The sequence below is a fragment of the Panthera pardus genome, unplaced genomic scaffold, assembly GCF_024362965.1.
Source record: "Panthera pardus isolate Hobbes unplaced genomic scaffold, ASM2436296v1 HiC_scaffold_6, whole genome shotgun sequence".
Taxonomy (NCBI): domain Eukaryota; kingdom Metazoa; phylum Chordata; class Mammalia; order Carnivora; family Felidae; genus Panthera; species Panthera pardus.
Window position 1 is genome coordinate 10,264,699 of NW_026526991.1, and position 21,296 is coordinate 10,285,994.

The following is a 21,296-nucleotide window of genomic DNA, read 5'->3' on the forward strand; positions in this document are numbered from 1 at the left end:
TTCAGCTCCCCCCACCCCCAGACCTGCCCCCAGTGATCAAGAACTCCCCCAACGAGATGAAGCCATTAAGAGCATTAGAAGAATGTCCTGTTCTTTCAGCATCTCAGCCGCCCTCCACCCCCAACCAGCCAGGCCACACCTTCTCTCCTTTAGCCCTGAACTGCATTCATACCCTGGCTTACCCAATCCCCACTGCAGAGGACCCTAAAATTACTAGGGTCTGACAAGGATGCCAACTTTTTATCAAAAAAGGAAGTTAAAAGACAAGCATGGTCACAGAAGAACATTTTAATACCAAAAATGTGGGAAGGCCACTATCCCAGACTAAAAGGGAATCTTTAAATAAAGCACAGGAAGCTGGGGGGTGATGACCGTCCTTCCTGTCCCTGGTGTGGCTGACTGGCATCCCCACAGCCACCACACACAGCCTTCCAACCTCAAGAGCCCTCGCTGACCAACCAAAACACCCCAGAGACCCCCCCCCCCCAGGCTGTACTGTGCCCAGAGGTCAGGCTACAAGGAAGAGGGACCCCCTTCATGGCTCCAGGAGAGATGCGTCCTCACACCTCCACACTTCAGCCTTGGACTCTCCGCCCCGGGGCTGCATCGCCCAGCCTTCCGGGAGTCCTTCCCCAGAGCTCCTGCCCACAGTGGTCCTTGGGATGAACTATGAGGGACAGCCACGGGGCCTCCACCACACGGGAGGACTCAGGGAATTGGGAGAACCTGGTTGGGCCATCCGGGACGTCCCTGGGGGTTTTGAGAAGGCCCCTCCCAGCCCCCTCCCTGCAGCCTGTGCTTCCCCGGCCCACAGCATGGCAAGCACAAGCTAGAGTGATGCTTGGGGCATACCCCTCACAGTTGGGGCCACAGCCGAGTGAGGGGCCCAGGTCAACTTCCCAAGCCACCCACACACCTTGAAGCCATGGCCCTCTGGGGGCCCAGGCCCAGGCCTGGCCCTGTCCCTAGCTGGCACACTAGAGAGCCAGTCACAAAGAAGGTGTCGGTGTCTTTGCAGACCCCCTTGACCACCACATCCTGGATAAGGAGGCTTCCCCTCCAGGCTGACAGCCAGGGCAGGGAGGCCGGAGTGGCATTTGGGGCCAATGTAGGGCCTCTGACCCGCAGCTCCGGCCCAGTCCTGCCAAAGTGGATCTGTGCCTCCGCCCGGCTCTATTCCGTTCTGCTTAATTCACAGCCGTGTCCTTGGACCCTGCGCCAGACTGGGCTCAGCGGCCTGCAGAATGGCGGCAGTGACAGGCTGTCCTAGGCCAGTCAGGGCTGCACAAGTCAACACGACATTTCTGAGACCAGCGGCCACTGTCATCTGGTGACTCTGCCAAGCCCAGCACAGAAGGGGCGCAGCGGTCAGTGAGTACTCGATCTACAGGCACGCGGAAGGGGAACAGCTTGCCCAGCCCACGCCCACTCACCCCGCAGGGAGGTGGCCAAGGCCAGCCAGGCGCCCACACAGCCTCACCTCTCGGATGGAGTCGGGAGGTCGCGAGACTTACCTGCCGGCCCACGGCGCTCGGTCCACACCTCACGCCCACCCACCCGCTGGCCGACAGCACCGTCACCTGCACTAAGCCAGGGCAGCGCCGGGACCGGCCAGCACCAGGCATTGAGGGGCCCGGCACTCTACCGTGTCACACCTCTGGGCCTTCTGTGCCTTGCCAAGCAGCCTGGTGCTCCGAGGCTGCGGCAGCAGGGCTCCGGCCGAGAGGACCCGGTGAGGCTTGAGGCCAGGACCCCTCATGCTGCACGTGGGGGTGGATGGACACAGGGGACATAGCTCGAGGGCCTGTCAGCCAGGAAGCAGCACTGGGCGGAGCAGAGAGGGTGCCCAGTCGGGTATGCCAAGAGTGATATCCAGGACGATGCCCCAGATCCTCCTGGCAGCCTCCCAGCAAACTACAGGGCAGAGCTCCACCCCTGCAAACAGGCCTTTGCCCATCCCAAGCCAGTGACCACAGCGAGGTATCCCCCGCCCCCATGGGATGGGTGGGTGGCTGCATGAGAAGAGGGGTCTGCCTAACAGCTGCCTCCTTCCGTCTCGGGCTGGGCAGCCTGGTGGGGCCGGAGGACAGGGCCTGCAGGGCTTGGGCAGGTGGGCACCACAGGGGGCGGGTAGCCATGTGCCCAGAGCAGTGAGGGCTCCCAGCCAGCTCCGCCTCCCAGCCCTCAGGCCCTGCAGAGGGCAGGTGGGACCCAGGGGGAGGCGAGGCTCTGGCCAGCATGTGATCCGCCAATAGTCAGGGGCCAGGCTGTGGTTCCAAATGCCACCTTTACTGCTGGAACAACAGTGGTGCTGACAGGAGGCCAAGGCTGGGGAGCAGCAGCAGGGAGCTCGTGCTTGGTTGGGACCACCTCTCACTGAGGATAAGGAAGCTGGGCCAGACCCAGATCCCTGCACCTCGCCCTTTGGCTCTGTCCTAGGGGGGGCACAGGACAGCCTGCAGGTCCTTGGGCAAAGAGCCGATGGCTGTCTCGATGTACAGCTGTGCCCGCTGAAGCGTCGCCTCCTTCACGGGGAGCTGGTGGCCTTGTGCCTGCACCTGCGGGGGCAGTGGTGGTCAGGGGCAGGTGACTCCACATCCGGCTGGCAGAGGCTGGACAGGGCCAGGAGGCATCTCACCAGCTTCTCCCGAAGCTTCAGGACTAGGTCCACGACCTCCACTTCAGACTTGTCCTTCATCCAGGTCTCAATGTTCTGCTGGGAATAAGACGGAGCCAGCCGTCACCAGGGCCCGCCCCCTGCCCGGGGGCCTGCACACCCCCGCTTCCTCCCCCGGCCCCAGCTTCCCCACTGACCGCCTCACAGATAGCTTCAAGGTGCAAGGCCTCCAGCTTATGGGCCATCTCTCTGTGCCGCTGCCGGTACCAGCCATCAAAGTGAGGGGACTTGAAAAACCGCCTGTGGGGGATGAGATACAGCAGCCGTGGGCTGACTCTGGGTGAGGGCAGGGTCCGCACCGACCACTGCAGGGGCCTTGGGCCACCTGCCATCCACCCACCTGTACAGGCCCAGCCAGTCGCCCTTGAGAATGCAGGTGAGCTGGGGCCCTGCGTGCTCCAGGCTGCGCAGGAAGTCATCCTGGCGGAAGGGGCGGATCTGGGGAGGAGTCTGAGACAGGGGCCTGGTGAGTGCGGGGAGGTGGGGGACACGGCCTCACAGGCCCCGCACCTCGGCTGGCCAGGACCCTTCGCTGCCATACTCCTCAGCCGCGTGAGGACCCCCAGGCCCCACCCTTCCCAGGACAGATCCTAGGATGGCCCTTCTCAGAGAGGAGGGCCTCGAGCCCCTCCGGGGTGGGCCCCGTTCTTCTGTCCTCTGAGGGATGTCGGGCACGTGTGGGGATAGCCTGGAGCCCTGGGGGCTCCTGCATACCCGTGACCTCCTCCCTTACCTTCCTCCCAGACCCTCCCCAGATGCCACCTGGACCCACACCTTCCAAGGTGTGATGCTCTTCTTCAGGGGCATGAGGCTGGCCATGTAGTGCTCCTGGCAGGGAAGGGGAGGGGAGTGAACCAGGGCCGTGGCCCTCCGCTCCCCTCCCCCTCCTGCCCTGGGCCTCACCAGGGGGATGATGAAGCTGTGGGTGAGCTCCAGGAGGTGCCGCCTCAGCGATGCCGTCTGTGTGTCCCACGGCCTCTTCTTCTGCAGGCCCTAAGGGAGGGGGGAGGCGTGGGCTCCAATCCAAGGCAGCGCTTCACACTCCCCCCCCCCGAGCCCCCCCCTCCCCCCAGCCTGTACCTTGAGCAGCCGCTTCAGCAGCGCCTTGTCTCGGTGGAGGTGGGCGGAGTAAGCCGTGTAGAGGCCTGGCAGGAGGGCAGAGCTGGCCCCATCCCCACTGCCCCCACCCCCTCCCAAGGGCGGGGGGGGGCACCCCCCCCACAGCCCCACCTCCTAGGGAGGGCAGAGCCGGGCCTCCCCCCACAGCCCCAACCCTTCAGGAGGGCAGAGGTGGCCCGCAGCCGAAGGGCCCCCTCCCACCCCCCACAGCCCTACCCCCTCTGGATGCACCTGCACGTCTATCCCCCTCTCCGGCCCTGTGAAGCGGAGAAGGCTCCCCGAGAACTCAGAGCCTATGCCTGGGTTCTGGAGGAGAGGAGGACTCCCGCCAAGGGCACACACCTGGCTTGGTGTCCAGGGTCTTCAGCCTAGAGGGCTTTTTCAGCTTGACCTGCTTAGGAAGATCCCCTACGAAACACGGCGGTGGCTGGGCCTCAGTGCCGCAGCTCTGCCACTCACGGGCTCAGGGCCCTTGAGGCCCCTCTCTGGGTGGGCCTCTGAGCCCCTCACCCCACCTCCCCAGGTCCCCTGGGCAGAGGACAGGCCAGCTTCACCTGACATCTTGGGCTCCCCAACACGGAGGATGTGGGGCCAGTGCTGGAGTGTTTTGATAAAGAAAGGGTTTGTGACTCCCAGGACCACGTTTGGTCTAGAGAGAGGAGAGAAGAGAGAGAGAGAAGAGGCAGAGGCAGGCCCAGGGAGGTGGAACACGGCAGGCTGGGGACAGGGCACAGACGGGGGACTCACGGGGCCTGCGTGCGTGTGGTGAACTCCTTGAACTCGCTGTCATGGATGGTGAAATAGGGGCGGTAGTCACAGCAGAACTTGAGGGGCTGCAGGCAGCTGTGGGGCGGCGGGGGAGGGGGGGAGCGTGGCAGGGCCAGTGAACACGGCAGGGGCCGGTCCAGTGCCCCGGCCAGCCCCGCCCTGTGCCGCCCGGCATACCTGATCAGAGCCAGCACCAGGTCGGAGGCCATGGCGGGTGAGGGCGCCAGGACCAGCAGGGGCTCCCCCAGGAGCATGAGCTCCCACAGAGTCTGCACGTGGGTCAGCACTGGCTGGAAACACCTGTGCGGGGCGGGGGCGGTCAGGGAAGCCCAGCGGGGGCAGAGCCTGCCAGCCCTGACCCGCCCACACCTGGCACTGCCCCGGAGGGAAGGCAGTGAGGACATGAGGCCATGCCGAGGGGTGTCTAGGGTCTCCCCCCACTCCGCCGGCGTGCCTGCCTGGCCCCGTACTGCCTCTTGGGCAGGGCGGCTCAGTCTCCAAAGCCTGGCTCCCTCATAGACCTGCCTGGAGAGGAGTAGCCTCAGGCAGCGAGTATCTCCCAACGCAGCTGCTCCCTCCCTGCACCTGACCTCTGGAACCTTCCTGCCCACCGTGCCCACCTCCTCTAGGTAGAGGCACCGGGACCCTGGGCTCTTCTTCTGTATCATTGTCCCTCATGGAACCGGCCAAGGGTTCCTTTCTGATAGGCGGCCCCCGCCCTGCACAGGCTCTACCTTGGGGGACCCCTCCCCATGTATTCAGGTAGCAGGCGGCAGCCTGCCGGGCTCACCTGAACAGGTCCAGTTCGTGGACACTGGCAAGGACCACTGGGGTGGGCAGCAGACTCTGAGATGAGGGGCGGGCAGGGTGAGGCCGAGGGCAAGGCTGGCATCCCCAAAGCCGCAAGCAGCACCCCTCACCCCAGGAGAACACTGGGGGCCGTGGCCCCTGCCCTGCACCCCCCCCACCCCCACAGGGCCCCTAACAAGTGGGGCGGGGAGGCCTGAGGAGGTGGGAGGTTTGAGGCAGGTGTGAGGCCCCGGGCCCAGGAGCGGCACCCCTACCTCATGGCTGCATTGCTTCGGAGGACTGTATTCTGGCTTGTCCACCCTGGACGGGATGCGAACCTGGGGGAACAAAAGGAACAGACGCCAGCTGGGGGTGAGTGTCCCCATGAACCTGCGGCCTTCCCAGCCCAGCCAGCCAGCTCTCACCTGGAGGACTACTCCCATGACAGGCAGCTTCAGGGTCTGCCCAGGCGTGGGGGCGGGCCACTGGTCAATCTCACTGCACACTGTGGACACAGGTGGCCAGCGTCAGGAGCCTGCCCCAAGCAGCAGGTGCCTGTTGAAGCCACTGGGGGCTACGGCCGGGATGATGAAACCACTCTGGCAGGACCTGACAGCCACTCACCCGCTTCCAGGCACGGTGCCAGCCTGTCGAAGTACTCAGGGGCAATGAGGCCCAGCAGCGCCTGGAACAGCCGGACGAAGGGCAGGCGGGATACCAGCACCAGAGACTGCAGGGCGCGCCGGGCCGGTGAGATGGAATCCCAGCCACTCAGGAGTCTGCAGGGACCCCTGAGGCCTGGCTCAGCCAGAGTCTGCCCGGGGCAGTACATCCCACAAACCCCACAAGACACCTGTCCCCAGAAATGGCCCAACTTGGACCCCAGGCTTATTAGGAGAAAACCCAAAGCCTGCCTCTGATGAGACAGGGAAACCTCAGGCGACAGCAGAGTGGGGCTGGACCCTGGGCCTTCTCAGGAAAATGTACGTGGCCAAGATTTCTGGGGTGATCTTCCCAGGAGGCAAGCAGCTTTTGCTTATGGTGTCTGAGTTCAGGGTGGAAGTTGTCCTAATCTCGAAAGCGTGACGAGGGCCCCTCCCCAGTCAGCAGCAAGGAGCAAGCAGCAGAGCCCATGCCCCAAAAGGCCAGCAGGAGAGCTGGGTACAGCGGCACCCATCCCCCACCCCTTGCCCCCAGGTGGGGCGGCCTATGTGGCCCAGGGCAGTGAGCTCTGCCCAGTGCCAAGTGGCTGGGGGCTGCAGGAGGAGTGGGCACTACTGGAAGGTCAGGACCCCCAGCCTGTTGGTCCATCTGTCCTGATGGCCACCAGCCCTGCCTTACAGCAGCACCACCCCCGAGCAGCCAGGTGGCTCACCTTCTGGAAGTAGCCCCTCTTCACGGAGCTGTCCTTCACCTGCCTGAAGTACACGTAACCAAAGTAGTGTGCCGGCTCCCTCTGGAAGGGGAGCAGTGTCAGCCAGGCTGAGCCCACGGCCCACCCTCCGTCCCGCCCACCCAACTCCCTGCCAAGGCTGCTACAGCTCTCCCCAGCCAGGAGAGTCCTGGGCTCAGAAGGTGGGCGACACCTCTGCAGAGAAGGTCCCTGCAAACACGGCGGTCCCCGCAGCTCCGGGGCCTGGGTGCACCAGAGGCTTACGCTGGCCTCCACACACTGGGCCACGCCCTGCCGCACACACAATGCACCGAAAAGCTCCAGGGACCCTGGAGAGTCCCCGGAAGAGTGAGCCCAACCCCAGCAGAGGCCAGGATGATGAAACAACTCTGCCAACTCTGGCAGGACTTGACAGCCAGAGGAGGTGGGGGCGCCTGTGCTGCAGGCGCAGAGGGGCTGGTGGCGCTTGGAAAGCCCACTGGCTGGGCCTGGCCAGTGCCTGTCCTCCCACACAGAGCCCAGGTGCCCTAAAGGGGCTGCTCACACCAGCCCCACCCTGGCCTGTGGGGAGAGGCAGCCACACTCACTTGCAAGGACACGGGAGCCCCACTGTTGTAGTGTCTGTCTTCCGCATGCCAGGGGCTCCTCTGCCCACCACACTGCCGGATGCGGAAGCTGAACTGGGTGTCTCCGAGGCAGCCTGGGAAGGGAGGCAGCCCCCACCAGACTGTGTCAGGGTGGAACCAGAGACGAAAGCCCAGCTTGCCAGGAAGGCTGTGTCCTAATTCATGCCCCTGAGAGTTTCACAATAAACACAGCACACAGAAGCACCAGGGACAGCCCCAAAGCATCCGTGCTGTCAACGAGCACAGGTGGGATACTGGGACACCCTGGTGTGGGGCCCAGTCAGCTTGCCTGGGACAGAAAAACAGGCCTGCCTGGACAAGAGCAAAGGCCAGGTCCCAGGTCCTGGTGGCCACTGTGGTGAAGTAACGGGCACCAGACCCCGCCGATCCCTCTGCCCAGAGACCCTTCTTTCCATGAGAATCCGGGAACGTGACCACCACTGAGGCAGTGTGGAGAGGGGAGTGGGGCTGGTGGGGCTCTGGGACAGCCTCACCTCCCACCTCCTTCCTATTTCCCGCCAGCCCCAGAGCTGACATCCCAGCTGGGGCTGCCTACCTGAGTGGGAGTCGGGAAAAGACAGGTAGCAGATGCTGCTTTTCTGAAACACAGGAAACCCGGTGAGGCCTGGCTCAGTGCAGGGCCACATCCGTTCCCAACAGGCCAGGACCCACCTCCTTGTCCGTGAGCCGGAAGTCACTGGGGTACACCAGCTGCAGGGACACAAGCACCGGGTAACATCGGCTGGGCAGGCAGTGCCACGCTGGTTGGCAGGAGTGTGTCCCTTGCCCCCTCCTCCTCTTCCCTGGGCTCCCTCCGGGCCCTTCTCAGCACAAGACCACACTATCCTTCCCCTGCCTTGGCCGCCACACCTGGGCAAGCTCCCCAACTCCCTCCTCAGACCCCTCATGCAGACTGCGGCCCCCCTGCCTCCACCATCTCCAAGGTCTGCCCCCACAGCTTCAGAAGGTGGTTTTCAGAGCCCCCCGTGGCCTCCTCTTTCTTCTGGAGTGTGATTATGTGGCCCTGCTTGCTGGCCCCTGCCCCTCCTGCTCTCCACCTCCTGAACCCCTCTACTCAGCCAGAGTCTTGGGCTGTACCGTCCCCAGACTTGCTCCCCTAGACGGGACTTGTCAACCTCATCTCCTGGTTTTGATTCAGGTGTCCTCCGAGACAGCGGCACCCTGCCTGTCAACAGCACCTTGAGTGCTTTCAACCCAACCTCTGCCGTTCTGGGATCCACGAGCTTCTGGCTTGTGCCCCACCTGGAGCGAGAGCCCCAGGAGAACACTGTGGGCCCCAGCCATGTCAGAAGCAGGCCCTTAGTGATCTAGGAGGCAGGCCACGCCCCAGAGGGGTAGGGGGCTGAGGCTTGGCTCTCAGGCTCAGCAACTCCATGCACAGGCCCGTGGCCAGAATGGGTTTCGTTGTCGGGGACCAAAATGGCAGGGAGCCCCACAGCCCTCACCCTCAGTGGGCCTCAAGGGGACTTCTGGGGAGCTGGCGTACCGTGGGCCTTGCTGCTGCCCTGGCTTGTGCTGTCAGAAAGAGGCGGTGCTGGGAGTCTACAATGGGCCAGGAGCCAAGGGCCTGTGTGCATGGGCCCCTTGCTCTGTCCCCCAAACTCTAACACTGAGGAGGAGTTGGGTTTAAGCTGAGACTCCTCCTGGGGTGTTCCCGGAGCCCCCAGAGCAAAGTGCCAGGTTCTGGGGTTTGCACTGTCGGAATGATGTAGCTTCTTGTCCTTTTATGCTCGGGCTTGCTGCTGTGCTCCCATTTTGTCTCCTCTGCTGCACACCAAGTGTCCTGAGGACAGGGACCATGTCCCAGATACTTTGGCCTCCTGGCCCCGGCAGGGACTATACCCTCACCAGATACAGTATTTACGACGTGTGTGAAAACATCATATGTTTTCATATGTCAGTATGTTTGAGGGATAACAGAACAGGCAGGTCGTGTGGCAACTTCAAGGACATGTCAGCTAAGGAGGCAATAAGATTGAAGGGCATTTTGTCTATGGGACTGGACCCACAGAGGAACCTTGGGAGGGCTCGGAGGGGCAGGGCCACAGGACCACTCAGGCCAAGCCCTCATGTGTGTCAAGGCCAAGGAAAGGCAGGTGCCTGGCAGCTGGGGCAACGGACCCTCTGCACTGAGACCAGGGGTCTGAATCAGGAGTCTTGCAGCATCTAAGCAGGCCACCTTGGCCTCTGCATCTGTGTCCACGGACCCCACTGGAAAAATTGGTGAGAGCACACGTTTATGGCCTGGTGCAGTCTCTCCTGAGAATGGAGACCAGAGGGAAGGCCAAACTGAGCCACGCCTCGACGGGGGGAGAAGTGGAGTAGACCCTCAGAGAAAGGCAGGAAGCAAGGAGTCGTGCTGCCTGAGGACCCCATCCCTGTAGGCCCACGAGGGCCTTGTCCTCTCTGCCCGAGACAGCACAGCCGCTGCTCCTGGGATGCAGTCTTCCCCGAGGAAGACAGACGTGGTGAAGTGTCCCTTGAGAATGCCCAGGTGCCTCAGGACTCTGAGGCCCAAGCTGTACCCTCGCACATGCACTGATGCTTCCAGAGGTTGTAACGCACACTGTCACGGCACGCACAGCAGAACCCACGCGGGAAGCCGGCTGCCTTCTCTCTGGCCAGGTATTAAAAAGGTTTGTAGAGGAGCGCCTGGGTGGCTCAGTCGGTTAAGAGACCGACTTCGGCTCAGGTCATGATCTCGCGGTCCATGAGTTTGAGCCCCCCGTCGGGCTCTGTGCTGACAGCTCAGAGCCTGGAGCCTGTTTCAGATTGTGTCTCCCTCTCTCTGACCCTCCCCCGTTCATGCTCTGTCTTTCTTTGTCTCAAAAACAAATAAACGTTAAAAAAAAAAAATTAAAAATAAAAAGGTTTGTAGAAGTGTCAATGATGCCACTCCTTTCACTAAATTTTGTTTTGCAAAATATGGCTGTTTTCATGAAAATATTTATATTAACACATACAGTATTTGTTTTTCATTTGGTTTTGTTTTTCACAATAGCTTAATAAGTATTTTAAAATTTTCTCAGTTTTAACTTCTGGTAAACGCTGATAGGTGTCGTCAATACAAAAAGCTTTTTGGGATCCTCGATGACTTTTTACTAGAAAAGGTCCTGAGACTGTGCAGGAGCTCTGTCCGGGAAGGACGTGTACACCACAGCGGAGAGGGGCTCTCTGGGCCTCCAGGGCAGAGCCAGGCCCTCTCCTTGGCTGATCCGCATGTTCTCATCCCCCCCGACGAGGCCCTGCCTGCCTTCCTCTCAAGTGGGACTCCTGCCTCACCCACAGGCTTCAGTGCACCCATCTGCTTGGAACCCCCTCCCCATATTGTGTGTCTGCGGGTGTCCTGTCCACTTACTGTGTCTCTAGCACAGAACGTGAACTTCGGGGGGCAGGGCCTTGTCTTCTCACTTAAGTCAGTGTTCCCCGTGTCCAGCCCCGGTGCTGCAGGGCCTGGCTGGCGGCAGCCACTTAGTACTTGGGTTTATCGGATGAGTGAGTAGACAACTCCTCGCCTTTGTTCTTGCTGGTTTTTTGAGGGAGGGGTTACCTGAAACAGCCCCTTCTCTCCTGCCTGGCTGCCTCCTTCTCACCCTCCAAGCTTTGGCCAAGCCCTATGCCTTCCTCTGAGCTGCACTTGTCCATGGGGCTTCTGTGGGCCAGGAGCTCCTGGAAGGCAGCCTCTGGCTGTTCTGTCCACATCCCAGCGCCAGGCACAGAGCCGGGCTGTTTCCGGTGCTCAGGCAGTCCAAGACATCCTCAAAAGCCGGAAGATTCAGCTGAAATGACCCCTGATCAAGAGGCAGACCTGATAAAGACTGTGGCTGCACTGATAAGAGCGACAGCCCGATTCCTGCAGAGACTTGGTGATTTCGAGGGGCTCTGGGTCCCCAACATCCCCTCCCAGAGCTGTGTAGCCTCACCAAAGGCTCAGAAGCCCAGGCACACAGAGCCTTTAATGGTACTTGCTTAGAATTAGCTTTCTAAACGGTTAAGTTCTAGAAAAACTTACGGAAGAACGCCTTCTCTTGTGATTTTATGGGGAACAATTTGGGCAACAGCATGAGTGTGGGCTCTGTAACACTGGGCAGATCACCTCACCTCACCTGTCTGTGCTCAGGTCCCTCGGTCAAATGGGGCTATCACAGTAATAATGCCTGCCTGGTGGGGGTGGGGTCTTCACAGATACCTGGGCACTGCACTGGGATCCAAAAAGGTCTCAGGAAGGGCAGATCCTTTGTGTTTAGAAGACTCGGGTTCCCCCCAGGCTCTCGGAATTCAGCAAAGGCTGAGAAAACATGCCTTCACTGGCTTCCCCAAGGATGGCTGCTGAGCCTCATCTTGGCAACTACCTGTCAGGCTCCCTGACAACCTGGCGACGCCCCTGCACTGCTCAGCTCCCTGGTGTGGGTCGCCGCTTTCAGAGCAGAGAAATGACCATTGTGACAGGCCTGCGGAAGGCCTCCCCTCCCCGAGGAGACCACATTTTCATCTATAGGTGGAGGAAGAGAAGCTGTTTGAGGTGGGGGGAGGGGGGTGCAGGCAGTGGGGACGCCCAGGCCCGGTGAGGTGGGTGCCGCTGGCGAACAGAAAGATGACTAGTGTGGTTGCAACGGGACTCCAAGGGGTCCGGGTCTGACTGTAAGCGAACAAGGAGGTGTGGACGGATTTCAAGCAGGAGAAGCCACAAAGGTTGGACTTTGAAGGCCAATTAGAAGGGGGTGACGGCAACAGAGGCAACGCACTTCAAATCCTTGTTGGCCCCTGGGATTCTGGCTGGAACAAATGGGGAGGGAAGGTATCAGAGCTAGTGGTGGAAAGGGGAAAGACGGGACAGATTTTTATGGGAAAGATCCTTGGTTTCCCCAAGTGCGGGGCTCCTCTCTCCTGCACCGCAATGGGAAGTCTTGGCAATTTGCCTTTTTTTTTTTTTTTTTTTTTTCTGCTTTTGCCGGGGGCGGGGGGTGGGGCACCTTCCAGGAGGTGACAGGTGCGGGGCTTCAGAAGAGGAAGAGGCCACCTGGGGGGTGGGCCCGACAGTACCTCTAGCGCGGGCAGCGCTCAGGCCGCCTGGGGGCGATGGCCGGGCCCTAGTCGGCCGGCGGCGACAGAGGAAGGCCCGCCCCGCCGCCCGGCCCCCCGCCCCGCTCACCTCCAGCGCCTGGCCTAGCTCCAGGTCGAAGGTGACCACGCACACGCACTCCAGCCAGGCCGAGAAGCGCGCCCAGGGCGCCGCCGCAGCCCGCGCTCCAGGGGACGCCTCGCCCAAGCGGCCGCGACCCCGGCGAGGCCCAGCGCCCGACAGCGAGTCCATGGCGGCCGGGACTGCGCCCGCCGAGCGTTGCCGGGGGAACGGCTCGGAGACGTTGCCGGGGGAACTGCTCGAAGGCGGCGGCCTGGGCGCAGGAAGGGACAGCGCCGCAGAGCAGTCGAGCGGCCGCCGCGGGCTAGAGGGGCCCTGCCGCGGCCTCCGCACGCCCGGAGGCCGGAGGAGCGTCGTGTGGCGGAGCGACGCCGAGTCCACCAGAGAGAAGGGCCCGCGTGGGCCAGAGCGGCCCTAGCCAGGAGGAGGAACTTCCGGGGAGGGCTGTAGAGCCGGGAGAGACTCGGGGAAGACTGCCCAGGCTGGGGTCGGGGCTTCCGGGGGCGCCGCGGTTTCCGGGGGCGCTGCAAGGGCGCTGCGGGAGCTGGAGGGGGGTGTGGGGCGGGGGCCTACGCGGCCGGCGTTCACGTCCAAATTGCGTAGTTGCTGACTTCCTACCACCCGTCGGACACGAATTCCAGTCTAGTTGTAACGTTCTCTAGAGATTGCTGGTCTCCTCCCTGGGGTCGCCTCGAGGCGTGGGGTCCTGCAGAGGTGTCACGTCCTGGCTTTGCGTCCGGACACTGGAGCATAGCTGTTACCTGCGTGCGGACTGCGCCCACGCCCGTGTCTATCGCCTCTAGGGTCCGGCGCTCCCAAATATTTCTGTAACCCTCGTGGGCTGCCTTGCACGCTCACTCAGGCCTGTCTGTCGAAACCAGATAACGCCTGTAACATGTAATTCGAGCCACCTGTGCCTTTTCATTTTCTGCCACGGGGGAGAAGTGAGGTTGAGCGGGCAGGTCGCCTCTCCCTCTCTGGCCTCCCGTGTCCCTCTGGCGTCCCCTGTTGGCCGAGCCTTGCCTGCAGAAATGTGGCCTCCTGAAATGTGGCTGCAGAGTCCCCTCACCCAAGGGCGAGTTTGGAGTAAGGACAATAACTGATAAGACAGGCCGTGTATATTCGAGTTGTATGAAAATCCGCTCCAAAGTTAGGCTAAGCTAGCCTAGGCTGGAGTAACAACCTCCAAGTCCCCAGTGGCTTTTTCACGCGTGCCTGGACTGGTGGGAGAGCTGGAGGGCTCTCCTTCATTAAACCCCCAGAATACATGCCTCTGAGGTCACCAGCAGCGGAAAAGAGATTGATGAGGCCCATTACTTGTTAACCACCTTGGTCAACAAGTGACGTGTGCATCCCTTTATTCACAGTCCTAGGGCCAAAGTTAGTCACATGGATACAACCTAACTGCAGGGAAAATGAAGGACAGGGATACTTGATGAGCCACACAATTATCCTTTACAATTATCATGTGTCATTGAGTTTAAGATGCTATTTTATAAGTCACCAAGATAAACTACTACTATTTACACAGTGATGTGCAATCAAATGTTTTCAAACATTCTATTATGAGATATTCAAAAAATACATAAAAGATAGATGAACTGTACAAAGACCATCCTTTTACCTGCAACCTAGAATCTACATCAATAGTTAATATTTTCTTATATCCGTTTTATCCTATATCTACATTTGTCCTTTCCTGTCCCCATCCATCAATGCATCTTATTTTTACTTTTATTTATTTATTTAAATTTTTTTTTAATCCTTATTTACTTTTTGAGAGAGAGAGAGTGCAAGCAGAGGAGGAACAGAGAGAGAGAGAGAGAGGGAGACACAGAATCTGAAGCAGGCTCTAGGCTCTGAGCTGTCAGCACAAAGCCCTACGTGGGACTTGAACTCATGAACCATGAGATCATGACCTGAGCCGAAGTCAGACGCTTAACCGACTGAGCCACCAGGTGCCCCATATTTTTACTTTTAAAAGACAGTTATAGACATCAATGCTTTCACCCCTAAATACTTCAGTATGTGTATTATTAACTAGTAATCGTTAGGGTTTTTTTTTCTTTTTTGGGGGGAAAATTTATATATAATGAAATACATGAATCTTAGATGGGCAGAACCAGTAACCCAAAGAACTAGCGAGATACGGAAGGAACATTACCATCACCTCAGTTCCCGCATGCCTCTTTCCAGTCACTCTGAACAACCACTCTCCATTATTCTGATTCTTTGCACCATGAGTGACCCTGTTCTAGAACTTCATAAAAATGGAATCATACAGTATGAAATTTTGTGTGTCTGGCTTCCTTCGCTCACCATGTTTTTGAGATTCATCAATTTTGTGGTATATTTCATGAGCTCACCCTTTCTTACTGCTGTGTATGCTTCTATTTTGTGAATATGCCACAGTTTGTTTATTCATTATCCTGCTGATGGACAGCCGGTCTCTTTCCAGTTTTGGGTTGTGATAAATGAAACTGCTGTGAAGATCCCTGTACAAGATATTTTGTGGAAGTACATTTTCATTTCTCCCAGCTGAATACCTAGGAACTGAATTGCTAAGTCATAGCATAGTCACAAAGATTTTTATTTACCTTTTCGTTGTTAATTTTTAGAGAGAGGAAGAGCATGGGAGAAAGGAGCAGAGGGAGAGAGAGAGAATCTCAATCAGCCTTCATGCTCAGCACAACCCCCGATGCGGGACTTGAACCCACCATACTGGGATCATGACCAGAACCAAAATCAAGCGTCAGAAGCTCAACCCAGGTGCCCCTGTTTACCTTTTTAAAGAAACAGCCAGAACTTTTCCAAAATCAACCATATATTTTTAAAATTCAACAACAATGTCTTCCTGTTTGGTGCATATCCTTGCCAACATCTGATATTATCAGTCTTCTAAGTTTTAGTCAGTCTAGTGGGTGGGTAGTGATATCTAATTGTGGTTTTAATTTGAATGTCTCTGATAATGGTGTTGAGCATTTTTTTCATGTGCTTATTGCCTGTCATCAATTGTAAGATGTATTTTGATTTCAGGTGTTATATTGTGAAAAAAAGTGCATTTTTTAAAATGTTTATTTTTGAGAGAAAGAGAGAATGCAAGCAGGGGAGGGGGAGAGGGAAGGGGACAGAGTACCCCAAGCGGGCTCTGCACTGGAATCAGTGAGCCCAATGTGGGGCTTAAACCCACGAACCTCGAGATCATGACCTGAGCCAAAGTCAGACGCTGAACCAACTGAGCCACCCAGGTGCCCCCCAAAATGTGTATTTTACAATCAATGAAATATGGTACTTCAAAAAAGTTCCTCTGTGCCGGTTCACAGCCAATCCCCACTCGCTCTTCAGGTCCAGAGGTCCAGGTACCTACTGATCTGCATTTTTTCTCTGCAAATTGACCTTTTCTCAAAATTTCTATATAAACGCAACATACCATGTAGCAGGCTGAATAGTTACCCTCAAAGATGTTCATATTCTAACCCTTGGGACCTGTGAATATTTTGCCTTACATGAGGTAGAAGGGACTCTCCAAGTGTGTTTAAATTAAGGATCTTGAGGGGTGCCTGGGTGGCTCAGTCGGTTGAGCAACCAACTGTGGCTCAGGTCATGATCTTGCGGTTCCTGGGTTCGAGCCCCCTGTTGGGCTCTGTGCTGACAGCTCAGAGCCTGGAGCCTGTTTCCGATCCTCCCTCTCTGTTCCTCCCCCACTTGTGCGCGCATGAGCTCTCTCTGTCTCTCTCTCTCTGTCTCTCTCTGTCTCTCTCCCTGTCTCTCAAAAATAAATAAACCTTTAAAAAATTAATTAAGGATCTTGAGATAGGGAGGTTGTCCTGGATTACCTAAGTGGACCCATTGTAAGAGTCCTTTTATTTTTTTATTAAAAATTTTTTTTTGATGTTTTTATTTATTTTTGAGACAGAGAGAGACAGAGCATGAGCAGGGGAGGGGCAGAGAGGGAAGGAGACACAGAATCCAAGGCAGGCTCTGGGCTCCAGGTTGTCAGCACAGAGCCCAATGCGGGGCTGGAGCTCACAGATTGTGAGATTGTGACCTGAGCTGAAGTCGGACGCTTAACCGACTGAGCCACCCAGGCACCCCTGTAAGAGTCCTTTTAAGAGAAGCAAGAGGATCTGAGTCAGAGAAGGCAATGTGATGAGAGAGAGAAATTGGAAAATGCCTCACTGCTGGCTTTAAAGATAGAAGAAGGTAGGGGCACCAAGGTGGCTCAGTCAGTTAAGCCACTGACTTCGGCTCAGGTCATGATCTCATAGTTCATGAGTTCGAGCCCTGCATTGGGCCCTGCACTGACAGCTTGGGCCCTGCTTTGGATTCTCTGTCTCCCTCTCACGTGCTCTCTCTCTTTCTCTCAAAAGTAAATAAATCAACAACAACAAAAAAAAAAAGACAGAGGAAGGGACCATGAGTCAAGGAATGTAGGCAGCTTCTAGAAGCTGAAACATTCAAGGAAACAGATTCTCCCCTAGAGCCTCCAGAAGGAACACAGTACTGCTGACACCTTGATTTAAGCCTCATTTCAGTCTCATTTCAAGTTTCTGACTTCCAGAACTGTAAGATAATAAATATGTGTGGTTTTAAGCCACTAAGTTTGTGGCGATTTGTTACAGCAGCAATGACAAACTAATCCATATAATATGTAGTCTTTTCTGTCTGGTTTCTTGCACTTAACATCATATTTTTGGGGTTTATCCATGTTGTTGCCTGTATCAGCAGTTTGTTCCTTCTTATGAATAGTATTCCATTATCTGGATATATGGCATCTTTCAGTCCACTCAACAATTGATGGACATTTAGATTATTTCCCATTTTTGCCTGTTGTAAGTAATGCTACTGTGTGCATTTGTGTAAAAATCTTTGTGTGGACACACCCTTAGGTAAATGCCTAGAAGGGAAAATATTGGGCTGTATGGCTATGTTTAACTTTTAAAGAAACTGTCAAACTGCTTTCCCAAGTGATTATACAACACTCAACCAACTGAGCCACCCAGGCCCCCCTAAATCTTATGCCTATTTTTAGATTGGGTTGTCTTCTTATCACAGGGTTGTAAGAGTTTTTAAAAATATATATTCTGAGGGGCGCCTGGCTGACTCAGTCAGAAGAGCATGTGACTCTTGACCTCAGGGTTGTGAGTTCAAGCCCCACATTGGGTGTAGAGATTACTAAAAATATAAATAAATAAACTTAAAAAGTATATAGATATATATGTTCTGGAATCGAGTCCTTTATGAGATATATGGCTTGAAATTATTGTGGCTTGTTGTTTATTTTTCTTAGTAGAATCATTCGAAGAGAAGAGATTTTTAATCTTGATAAAGTCTAACTCATCAGTTCTTTTCTTTCCCATGTCATGTTTTTGGTGTCACAGCTAAGAAATCTTTTCTTTAAAAAAAAAAAAAGTTGTTTTTGGGAATGCAAGCTGGTGCAGCTACTCTGGAGAACAATATGGAGGTTTCTCAAAAAATTAAAAATAGAACTACCCTATGACCCAGCAATTGCACTACAGGGTATTTATCCAAGGGATACAGGTGTGCTGTTTCGAAGGGGCACATGCACCTCCATGATTATAGCAGCGCTATCAACAGTGGCCAAAGTATGGAAAGAGCCCACATGTCCATCGATGGATGAATGGATAAAGAAGATGTGGTATGTATATACAATGGAGTATTACTCGGCAATCAAAAAGAATGAAATCTTGCCATTTGCAACTACGTGGATAGAACTGGAGGGTATTATGCTAATGAAATTAGTCCGAGAAAGACAAAAATCATATGACTTCACTCCTATGAGGACTTTAAGGGACAAAACAGATGAACATAAGGGAAGGGAAACAAAAATAATATAAATACAGGGAGGGGGACAAAGCATAAGAGACTCATAAATATGGAGAACAAACAGAGGGTTACTGGTGGGGGTGTGGGAGGGGGGATGGGCTAAATGGGGAAGGGGCACTAAGGAATCGACTCCTGAAATCATTGCTGCACTGTATGCTAACTAATTTGGATGTAAATTAAAAAAAAATACATATATATATACATACATATAAATTTTGTTTTAATGTTTATTTATTTTTGAACAGAGAGACAGAGCATAAGCAGGGGAGGGGCAGAGAGAGACAGAGACACAGAATCCGAAGCAGGTTCCAGGCTCTGAGCTGTCAGCACACAGCCCGATGCGGGGCTGGAACTCATGAACCATGAGATCATAACCTGAGCCGAAGTCAGACACTCAACCAACTGGGCCACCCAGGCACCCCAAAGAAATCTTTTCTTAATCCAAGGTCCTTACCCAAATAGTTTCTCCTATGTTTCTTCTAAAAGTATTTCAGCTCTCACATTGAGGTCTGTGATTCATTAATTTTTGTGTATGGGTAAAGTAAGGATTTAACTTTTTTTTTTTTTTTTTTTTTTTTTTTTTTTAATTTTTTTTTTTAATGTTTATTTATTTTTGAGACAGAGAGAGACAGAGCATGAACGGGGGAGGGTCACAGAGAGAAGGAGACACAGAATCTGAAACAGGCTCCAGGCTCTGAGCTGTCAGCACAGAGCCCGACGCGGGGCTCGAACCCACGAACCGTGAGATCATGACCTGAGCCGAAGTCGGACGCTTAACCGACTGAGCCACCCAGGCGCCCCAGGATTTAACTTTTTTAAAAAATGTTTTATTTATTTTTTGAGAGAGAGAGAGAGAGAGAGTGTATGAGTGAGGGAGGGGCAAGGAGAGAGGGGAACAGAGGATCCAAGAAGGGGGCTCCGTGCTGACAGGATGACAGCAGCAAGTCGGATGTAGGGCTTGAACTCACAAACTGTGAGATCATGACATAAGCCGAAGTCGGACACTCAAGCAGCTGAGACCCCATTGCCCCCCACTTTTTTTGGCTTATAATAACCACTGTTTCCGTGATCATTTGTTGAAAAGATATTGCTTCCCTATTGAATTGACTTAATGAAAAATCACATTTGTGAGAGTTTATTTTTTGACTTTCTATTCTGTTCCATTGATCTATATGCCTATCCTCATGCCAGTTCTATACTTTCTTGACTATTTTAGCTTTATAGTTAAAAATAGTAGTGTAAGTTGTTCAACTTTGTTCTTTTTCAAAATTGTTTTGGTTATCTTGATCCTTTGCATTTCTACATAAATTTTAGTATTAGCTTGTCAATTTCTACAAAAAAAGAAAAGAAAAGAAAACAAAACAAAACAAAACCACCTGCTGAAATTTTCCCAGGTATTGCATTGAACCTATAGATCAGTTTGGGGAGAACTGGCATCTTAATATTAGTCTTCTAACCATGACATGGCCATGACACGTCACTCCATTTATTCAGGTCTTCTTTAACTTATTTTAGCAATTTTTTTAAGGTTATTTATTTATTTTGAAAGGGAGGGAGGGGCAGAGAGAGAGAGAGGAGAGAGAGAGAATCCTAAGCAGGCTCCGCATTGTCAGTATGGAGCCCAGAGTAAGGCTTGATCCTAGGAAACGTGAGATCATGACCTGAGCTGAATCAAGAGCCAGATGCTTAACTGACTGAGCCAGCCAGGCCCCCTTAGCAATGTTTTTATTGGTTGTGAATTGCAGAAACACACCAGGTTTGACAATTTCGAGGAGGGCTCCTAGGATTCAGCACATAGTCATTCTATTTTGTTACATTATATCATTATGGTAGTAAAGGGATACAAAATAAAATCAGCAAAGAGAAAAGGCCCTTGGGGAAAAGTTTGGGGGAGACCAGCCTCCAGCTTCCAGGGCCCTCTCTCAGTGTAGTCACACAAGAGGCATTTAATTGTCTCCATGAGCGGTGACAAGAGTGTGTGAAATGTTGGCAACCAGGGAAACTCATTAGAGACTTTTATCCTCTTATCTGGAGTTTATAGTTCTTTTCTAAGGCTGCTGTAACAAATTGATACAAACTAGGTGGCTTTAAACAACAGAAATTTATTGTCTTACATTTTTGTAGGCAGAAGTCAGAAATCAACGTGTCAGCTGGTTTGGTTCCTTCTGGAGACTGTGAGAAAGAGTGTGTTCCAGGCCTCTCTGCTAACTGCCGATTGCTACGTGCAAATCTGATTGGCTTGTAGATGTATCAAGCTAATCTCTGTCTTTCTGTCACTTTGTCCTCTGTGTCTTCTCTCTTTCCCTGAGAAGGACACTCGTCATTGGATTTAGGACACACACCCCCATCTTGAAGCAAGGATGATCTATCTCAAGATTCTTAACTTCATTACATCTGCAAAGACCCTATTTCCACAGATCACAGTGACAGGTTTTCAGTGGATATATCTTTAGGGAGAGAGGCACCATTCAACGCATGACAGGGCTGGTCAGATAGGCAGTCTCCATCTGGTGCCTGCCCAAATTCCAGACACCCAGAAAGAAAATGGGTGTTCAGTATAAATCATATTGCTTTTTTTTTTTTTTTAATGTTTATTTACTTTTTGAGAGAGAGAGAGAGAGTGCAAGCAGGGGAGGGGTAGAGAGAGAGGGAGAAGACACAGAATCCGAAGCAGGCTCCAGGCTCTGAGCTGTCAGCACAGAGCCCAACGCGGGGCTCGAACCCACAAGCTGCGAGATCGTGACCCAAGCCGAAGTCAGACACCCAACCGACTGAGCCACCCAGGCACCCCTGCTCTTAATCCCCATCATCTAGTTCACCCATTCCCCATCCACTTCTCCTGTGAATGGAGTTTTTTCTTAAAAATTTTCAGATTGCTTGTTGCTGGTATATAGAAATATAACTGTTACTTAT

At 54.6% G+C, this 21,296-nt stretch overlaps 1 protein-coding gene across 5 annotated transcripts; it reads right to left on the bottom strand.

Moving 5' to 3' along the window:
- Window positions 1-273: 273 nt before the first annotated feature.
- DENND6B (DENN domain containing 6B) lies at window positions 274-12,831 on the bottom strand. Of its 5 annotated transcripts, none has more exons than XM_053894960.1 (20): window positions 12,546-12,828; window positions 8,045-8,083; window positions 7,929-7,971; window positions 7,334-7,446; window positions 6,729-6,809; window positions 5,978-6,083; window positions 5,779-5,858; window positions 5,629-5,691; window positions 5,355-5,410; window positions 4,742-4,864; window positions 4,544-4,639; window positions 4,351-4,445; window positions 4,139-4,204; window positions 3,758-3,822; window positions 3,581-3,670; window positions 3,452-3,505; window positions 3,018-3,127; window positions 2,815-2,917; window positions 2,639-2,716; window positions 274-2,558 (listed from the first exon to the last, which is right to left on the bottom strand). In XM_053894960.1, the coding sequence occupies exons 1-20, from the start codon at window positions 12,705-12,707 to the stop codon at window positions 2,436-2,438; spliced, it is 1,746 nt and encodes a 581-aa protein (XP_053750935.1). In that variant the 5' UTR covers window positions 12,708-12,828; the 3' UTR covers window positions 274-2,435. The 5 variants fall into 5 exon arrangements, with proteins under 5 accessions (XP_053750935.1, XP_053750936.1, XP_053750938.1 ...); XM_053894961.1 differs by having other exon boundaries at window positions 2,639-2,713; window positions 12,546-12,827; XM_053894963.1 differs by lacking the exon at window positions 7,929-7,971 and having other exon boundaries at window positions 6,729-6,771; window positions 12,546-12,831.
- Window positions 12,832-21,296: the final 8,465 nt, after the last annotated feature.